The 12,723-nt window shown below is 38.1% G+C and overlaps 1 protein-coding gene across 2 annotated transcripts in view; it reads left to right on the top strand.

Annotated features, from left to right (window-relative positions):
- The window catches only part of LPIN1 (lipin 1), a 35,981-nt gene extending 25,788 nt beyond the window's left edge, over positions 1 to 10,193 (top strand). For both annotated transcript variants that reach the window (XM_010134517.1, XM_010134518.1), the window contains 5 exons: positions 770 to 856; positions 3,523 to 3,675; positions 5,501 to 5,615; positions 9,084 to 9,187; positions 10,024 to 10,193. In XM_010134517.1, coding sequence (XP_010132819.1) covers positions 770 to 856; positions 3,523 to 3,675; positions 5,501 to 5,615; positions 9,084 to 9,187; positions 10,024 to 10,183 — 619 coding nt within the window. In that variant the 3' untranslated portion in view covers positions 10,184 to 10,193. The remainder of the gene's footprint in view (positions 1 to 769; positions 857 to 3,522; positions 3,676 to 5,500; positions 5,616 to 9,083; positions 9,188 to 10,023) is intronic.
- Positions 10,194 to 12,723: the final 2,530 nt, after the last annotated feature.

Raw genomic sequence — 12,723 nt, 5'->3', positions numbered from 1 at the left:
TTCTTTTGGTGCCAACGTAAATTAATATTCCACCTCCCTCCCACTTTTTCTTAAGCTTCAGTAAAGTGCATGGGATCTACTCTTCTCTCCACGGCTGAGATGACCAGAGAGTTCCCCAGTCATTTCACCTTACAATACCGTTGCAAATCCATCCTAAGCCACTGCCCAATGTTTTCCTCCCCGAGATGCAAGATGTTCAGGGCATGGATTTCCTGCTCTGTGTCTGTATAATGCTTAGTCAAGTGAAGTGCTTATTTGTTTGAATTTCTAGGTATTACTGTAGTGTAATTAATTCAGTCATGTAAAGAAGGAAATACATCGAAACCGGTGTAACTATTTCATAAAACTTCATATGTGACCAGCTGCTGGCTTTATGAGGAGAAGTTAGTTTGAAGTAAGCTAATGTGACTTAGCTTGTGCTTGCAGTTTCCCATAAACTTCCCTTATGGGTAGATTTGGTTTATTTAGAAAGCGTTTAATGTAAACCTCAAAGAATGCTTAGTGCCAGCCGGCCTCCTACACAGGTCTGACTGATAGCTCATACACTGTAAATTCCATGTTACCTTAAGTCAGGAGCTTATTTGTGAAGACAAGTCCTGGGGCGTAGAAGTAATTGAAATAACATGGCCAAGGATGGGCATGTCAGACTATGTCAAAAGAAAGGGGAATAAAATCATCCTCTTCTGATCACAGTGAGTATCTTACAGAAACTGTTACTGTAAGTATTGGGTTTTTTTCAGTTCAGTTATATTGTTTTTCCTTCATTCAGGTCAGATGCCTTAGGTCATATTTTGCCGACTCTTGGCAAAGACTGGACGCACCAAGGGATCGCAAAATTGTACCATAAAGTGAGCCAGTGAGTATTTTAGTAAATCTGTTCATGCATCTGTGTCTGTTTTGTGTTTATTCATTTGCACATAAAATTTAAAATTTCTCTAGGCTTCACTTTAACCTTTAAGGGTGACAGTTTCATCAATATCTCATGACTTCAGCGATGCTTACACAGTGTAAACATCTGTTCTATGATATCCAGAGCAAATCATGCTTTGTGGTATCAAAAGCCTCCTATCAGTGAGTAGTGATTTCTCTTCCAAGCGTTCCAAACAGATGGCTACAGTTAGCCCCCAAAACTGTATAATTTGAATGAGTTGTGCAGCACGTGGATCTCTTTTGGCAAACTACAAGTTGCCAGCAGTATTAATTTGCAAGGTGCTAATACACATTTCCTTCTCTCCTTGTTGAGGAAATTGAGAAATGCATAAAACCGTTTAACTTTTGGTGGTCACTGTAGGTGGAGTTCATCTTGCCAAGCTTGAATTACTGGGAGATGGGATGCAGTCTAAAACACATGGGATGAATCTGTTTGGGGGAGTTCTCTCTTCAGTGAGCAGAAAGGGAGTTTAGTGAAGCAGCTTAGCCTTGAGTTGTCTAAATATTAGGCTTCTAGAAAACCCTTCCCAGATCTTCGTTCACGAAGCCAAGCCATGATGATGAGTCAAGCTAGATAAATCGCACCCTTAAAGCACAGCACAATATCTTATCTTGAGTGGAAACAGGTCGATTTGGGATACTCACTGCTAATATTCTTGTTGTTTTATTTATTCTATAAATAATGACGAGCTTCAAAGACGTTGATGTTCTTTACTACTGATGATTATATAATTTATTTTATTATTTCTGTATATAAATAGTATTGTTATTCCGTTGTTAAACTGTAAAACTAGGAAGGATCAGTCTTCAAATATTTTTGTGTTATTGGTTAATACTGAGAGTAAGTGATAAGTAAACATTGCTTAGAGTGCAATTTTAAGTCCTTGAAAGCCAGTAAGATGCTGTGAAGAGCCTGAGGAACGAACGGGCTTTTACCAGGCAACACCAGTATGAGCTTCTGTGTTATAGCTTAGAAGTTGACCTGCACTGATGCCTATTGGCCCTCAGTAATAAATACCTTCACCTTTGGGTGAAAAGGACCTGGATTTGTCATGTTTACTTGTGGCTTGCACACTCATGGAGAAAGACAGGCATCATCAAAAAATAGCTCAATATATACCTGACATCTAATGATGTTTTGAGAACGCTGTTTTTTTCCGTTAGCTATTGAAGAAATATTGGGCAACAGTAGATCAGCTGTGCTTTAAGTCAGTTAATGTCCTTAACAGAGAGACTGTCCTGCTATGTCCTAGAACAATACATTAAAAACAATTGGGGCTATTTCCTGTGATGAGTATGAACAGGAGAAAAACAATCACAGCAAACCAACTCACATGGGGTGATGTGTGGGAATGCCCCTAGGTGAGCAAAGCTAGTGCAGGAGTACAGGTGTACTGTTGGATCCCTGGATACATTTTGCTGTTGTGTACATGGAGGATCAAAGACAGGGTATGGTGAGTTTTGTGATTAGTAATGGAGAGGAAAAGGGAAATGAGGAGAGAAATTAAGTGATGTCTGAATGAGATCGGATAAAATATCTGATTTTAACTTTTACAAGGAGTTTTAGTGATGTCTGTCTCCTCAGGTTGATATATCTGCTTTACACAGAAAATATAATTTATTTTATTGCATTAAATCAGCTGTTCTTATGTATTCAAATTACCATAAATATTTGAAGAGCCTCTGGTACACCTCACAACTGTCCTCTTAGTTATTCTAATTTGCTATGTGTACTAGGGTTATGCTAAGGTTCATTTATTGCCTTTTGTTTTACACGGATGAAGAATTATAAATTATGGATGATGGAATCTAAATTATGCCAGAGATGCTTATCTGTTCTTTTATTCTGTATAGACATTTGTGGTCACACAAAAGACAGGACATCCTGGGAATTCATGTGCTCAGCAGTAAATTAGTTCTGTGTATAACCTCTGCATTTGGTGAAAATGTTCATTAATTTTTTTAAATTGCAGTTGTTATTTCTATGCCTGCCAGCACTGTCAGTTGTTAGGGCTTTGGTGATCATAAACATAAGGGGAAAATAGTTTTGATTCATGTTGTTTTTCAAATAACTGAGTTAATTATGTACTGGCTAGATACTACAGCTGAAGACCACATAAATGTTCAATAGTTAGATTTAATGGCCATAGATGCGCTGAATACAGTATCTGTTTAATGAACAATAATTTATTTATAAGACTTACAAGGTAAATTACCATGAAGTTGAACTAACATCGCTGTTACATCATGGACAGATCCAAGGGTAACCTGTGACTTCTGCCGAAACTTTTATTTCAGTGTCAAGTCAAAGTTTACTTATACTGTGTTTTGAAGTTGAAATTTGCTTTGACTTGAAGAATGTGTTACTGCTGCACACAAACTAGGCTCACTTTTTGCAGAGGACCAAGAGGCAGGAGTACAGCACTGTTAATATAGGAGAGGGTAGTACGCCATTGTCTGCCTTATGCCAAGTTTTCCTTTTAGCAGATTTGATCATGATTTGATTCATGTAAAAATAAACCCACAGAATTATTCATGTTGAAATACCTGCTTTATTTTTACAGTAATTTCTTATTTTATTTCTGTTTACAGAAATGGATATAAATTTTTGTATTGCTCAGCACGTGCTATCGGAATGGCAGACATGACCAGAGGATACTTGCACTGGGTCAATGAACGAGGAACTGTGCTGCCTCAAGGGCCAGTGTTGCTAAGTCCAAGCAGCTTGTTCTCTGTTTTTCACAGGTAATGCAATTTCACTTTTATGCAGAAAGAAACTCAGAGGTTGGTGGAGGCTGAATTCTCAGCTTTTTTTTATGGGAGTGCTGGAAATAATTTATAATTTTTTTTTCTTACTTATTGGCGCAAAATGCGGTGAAGAAGAAATTGTTAGAGAAAGACCAAAATTTAACACGTAGTCACGTTGCTTAGTTCATCTCTTAGACATGCCTCAATATACATCTATGTTCATTGTTTACTAATAGGTACTGCCCTTTGACTTCATGTGTTTAACGTGGTGTCTTAATATGGGAAATACTGTATATGGGAAAAATGTATTAATACAACAGTCATTCTTGTCTCAGCTTGTAAGGTGTTCCAATTGGCATAAATCTTCCTTTTGTGGAAGAATGTTACTTAGTGGGTTTTGAAGAAATTCATGTGAAAATGAAGAGAACTTTTTATGCTCCTGACTGCACTGTGGTATTCTGTGTGGACAATATTCTTTCTAGGTGTTGAACTGTAATAAGTGAGTAATAATAGCACGGATTATGAATATCGTACCATCTTCCTAATTCGGTGAAGCACGTGAAGTGATTACTGAAAATATTTTAAGCTGTTAAAAGCTGCCGTGACAGGATATATTCATTAGACTTTTTAATGGAAGGTTGTTCAGATGTTCTCCTGATTGAGTGACATGCTACAGGCTGTCTTAGCTCTAAATATAAGAGACCACGGAGGTATTACAGTGCACTTCTTAGACTGATTAAATAATAAATGCAGTGAGGTAGTTATCTTATGCTCCTCATATCTAGAAATATTTTTAAAGTTATACTCTTTTTGGTATCTTGTTTAGACTAAATCCCATCTTTCTTAGCCCATCTTCCGGTGTATACTATGTACCTGCTGTGATATGTGGGCAATAAATGTGGCGTTGTTATCTGCAGATGTAATTATTGTGGTTTTGAGGGCTTTGAGATCAGGTGTGTGTGGGACTGAGGAAAGATGGCTTTACTCCTCTTTTGCACATTCTCAAATTTTGATTTATAGATGGAGCTGCTGTGCCAAAGGGCTGTGTTATTCCTACGAAGCTTCTCTACTATTTACATCTTCCTTGACATATGTGTTGGTGCTAGGATGTGGGATTCTGAGCTTCTTAAGGGCTTCTGTGTCATGCTGGCATCTTGCTATGTTATGAGAACTCCAGACTCTGCCACCTGTTTGGTCTCCTTGCCAAGAGAAGCTGAAGGGCTTTTGCATGGAGATGAGAACTCCTCTGTTCATTAATGAATTCTGTATTCTGTAAGGAGCAACTGTAGAGAAACAGAAGATTCTTTTATTCCTTAACTTCTGCTAATTAGCAGTGATGGAGGAACCTTAACTGTAGAAGTATTTTAACAGGCTGAGGTGCTTCTAGCACATATGGTAATTGCAGTCCTTTTAAAAAAAAAAAAAAAGACAAAAAACTACACAGTAAAGGCTAGTATAATCTATGAATCATTCTGCAGTTCTCAGGAAGCAATTTACATTATGACAATTTATGTTTCATAAGTCTTTATTTAGCAGCTACTCCTTGTAATCAACCATCCTTGGTCAGTAGTCATCTTTACAACGTAGGTTTCAATAGAAGTTCCTTTGTTTCAGAGGATTTGTTCGCTGTGCCCATTATGTAAGCTTGCGAATGCTGTTTTGTCTTCATGGGCACTGTCATTTCCAAATGAAAATTTATTGGAGAAGGGTGGGAGCTCTGTAGGAGTATCCAGCTAGGTGAAAAATGTTGAGTAAAGAAAATGGAATGGTGTGTGCTATGTTTCATGTGTACTTATTCAGCCTCCCTTTTTTATCATTTCAGGGAGGTGATAGAAAAGAAGCCAGAAAAATTTAAAGTTCAATGTTTGACAGACATCAAAAATTTATTTTATCCTAACACAGAACCCTTTTATGCTGCTTTTGGAAACAGACCTACTGTAAGTAATAGCTGAGTTTATTTCTATTGCAGAGAACAGGAAAGGTTGCTGTTATTTTATAGTTCTGTTGCATTAGAACCTAGAAGCCTTAAATGGGAGTTAAGAATATTTTATTAGCCCCTACGTTATATCTGCATAAGTTAGCATAACAGCAAACACAGGCTGGAATCCTAACTCTGTAAAAAATCATAAATGTTTTCACACTGATAACGGTGTCACATACATCTGGACGGAAACAAAATCAATCTAATCTGTTAATCTATAGGAGTTGCACTTAAGACTTGAAATTCCAAGTACACTCAGAAGAACTCAGATGTCCTAGTGAAATCAAAAGGTTCTGCTTTGCATGGAAAGTGATATGTTTGACACGGAGAGGGAAAGGCAGGTCTCTGTAATCCATTGAAGGCTGTATAATTGGACTATAGGCGTGTGACTATCCCTTCTTTTAAATTGTTAGCGTGATCCAAGAGACTTGTTTTGACAGTCAGCCGGCTAGCAGTCTTCCAGGCAGTTTCTGGATCTGATTGCTGTGTTAGCCTGGGGGCTGGACTCTTCTCACTGGGCGTTTGGCATTGCCATATTGGTGTGGGGTGCGTGCATGTGGAGGTGTAGTGGGTTCTTTTTTGTCGTGAGTTGGTTTTGGTTTGGGTTTTGGGTTGGTTTTTTGAGGTAACATAACATGTAGAAAACGTACTTATTTAGATGTTTACAGTTTCACTGGGCACCTAAATTTAGATGTTAGCTAAACTAGGCAGATGAACCCCTTACCTGTGTGAGCAGCCTCACACAGAGTGTTTGGTACTTCCTCCAGCTCTCTATCAGCAGGTGATATTCCCTGTAGAAACTGTAGCATGGTAACGTTTAACAAGAAACCTGGTAACAGCAGTGTGGGGTTTATGGCTAAGGACCACTGTCATACAGCTCGGGTGTATCCACCCTGTTTTGGAAGCTAAACCCACTTAAGTGTATGCCTGTATCCTGGCCATGCCATTCAGGCTAAAGAGAATGGTCCTTGACCTTCGTATTTCCTAGGGTAATTAGCAAGAGAACACTTCAGTTGGTTACCTCTTTCTTTAGGTGGTGGTAAGAAATGGAGCACATCTGGAGAGTGGTTTGGGTGCTAGATGATGATTTTTCTCTGATGACTTCAGGAGAGCTAATGCTTTCTAACTGAAGCGCCCAGTGACCATGGGTTCCAGCCATTAGCTGCTTAGTGCTGTAAGAGCTGAGATATGTTCACTAGCAGAAACACTGCTAGCTTGGGGACATTATCGTTGTAAATGTGGACACTGGCCATCGCCAGTGTGAGTATGAACATTCGGAGGCTGGCATCAGTTTTAGGTGCCTAAATGTTGGACAGAGGTGCCTGGCAAGATATTTTGTCACTGAAACCGTGCTGTGGATGTTGTAGCTGCATGCCTTTCTGATGGGACTTTGTTTCTACATCTGTCTACATATTTTTGTTAGGGTTGCTGACATTTATGAGCAGCAACTTTTTCATCTTTTAGCAAATTACAGTTTTAAGAGCATTATGTCAGAGAGCACAGGAGGTCCTCCTTGTCCATTTGCTATATTACACTGTTATATCATATGCAGCTTAATTTCCATTATTGAGGTACCCTTCGAGATACAGTTATGAAATAACTTTTTAAACACTTTTGTGGTTTTGTGTTGTGGATAATGTCTACCTCTAGATCTTTTTTCTGAACCTCAGGGAAATAAAATGAAATCATTATTTTCATGCATACTTCAATGAAATTTCAGGTAAAGCAGTAAATTAATGTTTATAAAGGAATTACTGGTAACTCACTACTCTGATCACTATTGGAGTGCAGTCTTCAGGTGTGAGATGTGCCACTGGCTTTGTGAAGACCAGCATCATTGCTTTCTCAATTTTCTGCACTGCTTGTTTTGGGTTTGGTTTTGGGTTTGGTTTTGGGTTTGTTTTTTTTTTCCCCCCAGAACAAACTCAGTGAAATTTCAGTACTCATGGATGTTACATGTGTAACAGTGCATGGACTGCCAGGATGGTGAATTCTTGAAGTGTCTGCTATTCACTTTTGTTCAGTTACTTAATTTTTTTGGAACTATCTTTACAATATAGAGATAAAATAATCTTTGTATCTTCGTTAATGCTTCATTCTTTCACCATCTAAGCTGTGTTGTGGATAATGTCTACCTCTAGATCTTTTTTCTGAACCTCAGGGAAATAAAATGAAATCATTATTTTCATGCATACTTCAATGAAATTTCAGGTAAAGCAGTAAATTAATGTTTATAAAGGAATTACTGGTAACTCACTACTCTGATCACTATTGGAGTGCAGTCTTCAGGTGTGAGATGTGCCACTGGCTTTGTGAAGACCAGCATCATTGCTTTCTCAATTTTCTGCACTGCTTGTTTTGGGTTTGGTTTTGGGTTTGGTTTTGGGTTTGTTTTTTTTTTCCCCCCAGAACAAACTCAGTGAAATTTCAGTACTCATGGATGTTACATGTGTAACAGTGCATGGACTGCCAGGATGGTGAATTCTTGAAGTGTCTGCTATTCACTTTTGTTCAGTTACTTAATTTTTTTGGAACTATCTTTACAATATAGAGATAAAATAATCTTTGTATCTTCGTTAATGCTTCATTCTTTCACCATCTAAGCTTTTAAAACCATGATTTGTATTAGTAAAAAGGAAGCTGAGTTTTGCTCTGATTTTCTGGGAGTTATTTTCATCTTTGCTTTTGTGAAGCTTTTCTTCAGAACAGATCAAAATGTATACATTGCTTTCCTTAACGATTTGAATTTCTTAGAAGTCATTCTTAATTTTTACTTGTACTTCCCAGTTGCATCTACATCACCTGCTGGGGCTCACTGCTACTATTTTGGTATATATTCCTTGTTTTCCCCTCATTCCTCCGTGCTCTGTCATGGAGTCAATATATGGGCATGGCACAAATCCTAACTTAGGAGCTAAGAGATGTTTCCATGGATTTTAATGTAGACACAGGTGTTATGACTTCCTTTTGTGACCTTGTCCTTAAAAACTAATTGCTGTTTTAGGCATCAGTTATGTTTTAACCTCTGTACACTGTTGCAAGATACTCAGTACAATGCACTCAGGACATGAAACATTCTCTGAAAGTAAAATGAAAGTGCAAATGCTTTTACACTAAATACCATTAGTTTTTATTGAATGTTATTTTTGTGTCAAGGGAAGTTACTGAAAAAATAAAGAAGATTTTGATCAGTAGTTTGTTTAAACTCCTTACTTTAGCTGCTTTTGTCTGTTTCATGAGCATTTTGTTAGACTGACCTCATTTGTAACATAATGGAGAACTTCAGATGCTCAATAACTAGGTAAATTTAGTATCAATGCTGTTCAAATGTCTTCTTCAGTGTAATATATTCCTGCAAGAATAAACTTTACTGTGCAAAGGCAGAATCATGATACTTATTTTTCCTTTTTTTCCTCCTGTTTAGGATGTTTATTCATACAAACAGGTGGGAGTTTCTTTAAGCAGGATATTTACAGTTAACCCCAAAGGAGAACTTATACAAGAGCATGCAAAAACAAACATCTCATCGTAAGTAATCTCTTATCCCTAACAACTTACAGACTAAATTAATTTGCTGTTCTCACTTAGGACTCAGGTTGCCCAAAGATGCATTTGATTTTACTAATGAAAGATTTCGTAGAATATTTCAAACGAAACATAAAAAAAGGAGAATAAAATACAGCCTTTCCACTTTCCTTCAGTTAAACTGACAAAAAAAAAAACCTGATAAGAAGAAATTTGGTTTAATATGTACCACCTACTTTAACCATGTAAAGGAATTGTCAGTGTTCGATTTAGTCTGTATAAAAATGAGACTAGTTAGTTTCCTGACATCTGCCTTTTCGTGGCCTTTTCAAAATTTTCTTTTCCTGGAGCACCTACCTAGAAGAGCCAGAACACAAAATCTGAAGATAGGGCTGAGGGCTTCCAGCAAGATGTCTGGGCCACTGTATCACTTAATGCAGAATGGAAGTGGCCTTTAGTAATGTTAAGCGTGTTCTTAATTAAAGGGGAGCCCTATGTGTATAAAATATGAATAATTGATTGAGCAGGGAGCTGCTGGAGCCAAGATGGGCAGAAAGGGAGCAGCAAAATAAGGGGTTTGAATAATTTAGCAGGTGATTGAGGCAGAAAATGGTATCTGTTTCATACTAGATCAGTGTTGTTGCTTAGAATGAATGGATTTATCTGAGCTGTGAATCCTCTCTGGAAGCTAGGCACCAAAATCAAGTTTAGTCTTATTAATTTGAGGAGGGTGACTTGTCCACGTGAGAGTAGCCATGCCTTAGTGGGGGGATGTAAAAAAATTCAAAGTAAGAGGATCTGAAATGGTTCAGTATTCTTTTTATTTGTCTTTTTTCCAGCTACGTTAGACTATGTGAAGTGGTAGATCACATTTTCCCTTTGCTGAAAAGAAGCCATTCTTCAGACTTCCCTTGTTCTGACACCTACAGTCAGTTCACCTTCTGGAGAGAACCTCTACCGCCTTTTGAAACTCAGGATGCACATCCGGCTTCATCTTAACTGCATCTCCAAACTGTTGGCCTGAGCTCGAAGAATGAGTCTTACTAGGAACAGGAGATGTGTTTCTAGCCTTTCATGCAGCTCCTCAGATTGTGCCATACAGCTTCATTATTTAAGGTCAAATAAAAGTGATGCTGGAGTTGCCGTTAAACGTGCCATAAGGTTGTGAAGTGGTTCTGTGTCTTTTCTGCATCACTGAAGTCATCTTTCATCTCATCAGCGCTCTCTGCAAGTAAGGGAGCTGAAGATGCTCACCATTCCTGACATTGTCTGGTGATATGGACAGGGGTTGCAATCTGTATGTCAAAATACCTTTCTCTGAAGTAGCAAATGATTCTTCCTCTTTCTCTTGCGTGACCAACAATTGTTTAAGAGTTAATTACTGGTCTAGATCCTCAGCTGTTGTGAATCAGTGTAGCTCTTAAAGCCGATTGACCTGTAATGTTTTATTCCAGCCTGTTCTTTTGACATGGTAATGCTTTTCTGAGGAAATAAATGATGTCTAATCTAAATAGAAAGCAAATGAAATAAGATGGCCGGAACTGGCCATCTTTTCTCAATTTGAGAAGTACCGTGCTTTCAGAATAGCTATTTGGATTAAGGTAGTTGTGCAAGTGGAAGGTAGGGGCTACTGTGCGTAGTGCCCATCTTACTGAAGTCACTGATTTTCAGTAAAGACATCTTGCCCACAGAATGCACTGAGTTTCAAGGTAATCAGTGAGCCAAGAACATGGAGGATTTTTGTCAAAATGGTGTAGTTTTATTTGAAACATTGTTTTGGCTAAAATGTCAATGGTACATCTCCAGGTTTTCCTGTAGAGATTTTTTGTTTTGTTTTGTATCATAAAGAATGGATACTTTTAGTGCAATTTACTCTCCTCCAAGATAATGAAATATCTTCTTTGATCTTTCTTTTTCCTTATTTGCCCAGACACAAGCTGTAGATAATGTTTTTGCTACCTGCTTTTGACAGCCTTAAGATTTAACTGTGCGTTGTAAAAGCAATACTGCAAATCAGTTGATAATGTTTTTCAAGTGGTCTGCCTTAACCCAGTGTGGTACTTCACTTAAAATGTAGTCATCAAGTGACCATATGCCAAATGATTCTCAAATGTGCTTGTAGCTAGGAAAGAAACTCTTTTTTTTTTTTTTAAATACATTTAAAAATCTAGTTGTTCTCTGAAACACTGCAAATGGCGTCCTGGGATTCCACGTGTGCTATATTTCAGTATGGCTAAAACAGTGGTTCACAAGCTATGGTCTCTGCCAGCTTGTGATCTGTGCGTATGTGTTTTGGAGCTGCTTTGTAGTATTTTCAGTAAGAATTTAATAATAGAAAGGCAGAGCAGTGCAGGAGAAATTTTAACATGTGATTGTGGTCTGTTAGCACCCAAAAGTTTGGGAACAGCTGCTCTGTATCACATTTATTCTGTTTCAACAAATTCTGATTTTGCATGTCAAGAGTGATGGCAACGTAGGTAGGATAGTAATTTTGTAGTAGGGATTTTCTGAGTTGGAGCACTGCAGATTTTTATCAGAGATGTCAGGGGGCCAATTTGTGATTACTCTGTGCCTTCCATAGTAATGAATATAAGTGCAATCCTTTATACACCTGCAGTATGCTCTGGCAAGCCCTCCCTAAGCGTTCCTGCACACGTGAACGTTGCTGCTTGCGGCAAGGTGCATGCTCACTTGAGAGATGCCAGGTTTAGACAAACACAAAGAGGAAGAAATGCATGTTTAACAACCCAGATAGATGATGCTCTCTTCAAAGTTTAAAGAAAATTCAACTATCTTTTTAAAGGTGAAAGAAATGTGGTATGGAGTCTATGAAAGACAATCAGGGGGTATTGCAGGTTGCCAGGCTGAGATGGTTGCAACTCTAAATACAGCCACGCTTTCCTTTTCAGTTTCTATTAATACTTGTTGTTAATGATTGAATGAATGGATGAATATTATAACTGCATCCTATTTTAATTGAGTTGTGGTAAAGACCCATCTCAGTCCACTTACTATGCAAAATGAAACCAAACCAAACTTCTCTTCAGTAAGAGGGTGTCAGTTTTGTGGGTTTTATTCTTAATAGTAGTTGAGATCTATTTACCTTAGATACCATACACAGTAGCTTCCACCAGAAAAGACGGTCCCTGAAAGTTCTCTACAATTAGAGCCTGTGATGTATTTATACATAACCTAACTTAATCCAGGGGTGTTTGTTGCCGTTACTATTTCAACCCAAATGATAGCCTGTATGAGTGGTCATTCTAATTCCATCAGATTCCACGACACTCATCTACAGTAGGTGTAGTGCAGTGCTGGTACAGGTAACCCTGAGACGCTCTGGACTCTCCATCCTGGAGTTTTTTTGAGGCTTGGTTAAGTAGAGTTATGGCTGACTTGAGTGTTGGAAATCATCTGCTTCAAGCATGAAGTTAGACTGGATGACCTCCAGAGGTCCCTTCTGATCAACATTTCTGTGATTTTGTGAAGCTAAATGCCTTACTCCTGACACACTGTATAGCCCTTTGTATCTCAGTTGA

The sequence above is a fragment of the Buceros rhinoceros genome, unplaced genomic scaffold, assembly GCF_000710305.1.
Source record: "Buceros rhinoceros silvestris isolate BGI_N320 unplaced genomic scaffold, ASM71030v1 scaffold5664, whole genome shotgun sequence".
Taxonomy (NCBI): domain Eukaryota; kingdom Metazoa; phylum Chordata; class Aves; order Bucerotiformes; family Bucerotidae; genus Buceros; species Buceros rhinoceros.
Note: the sequence above shows the minus strand (reverse complement) of the source record. Positions and strands in the feature narration are given on the sequence as shown.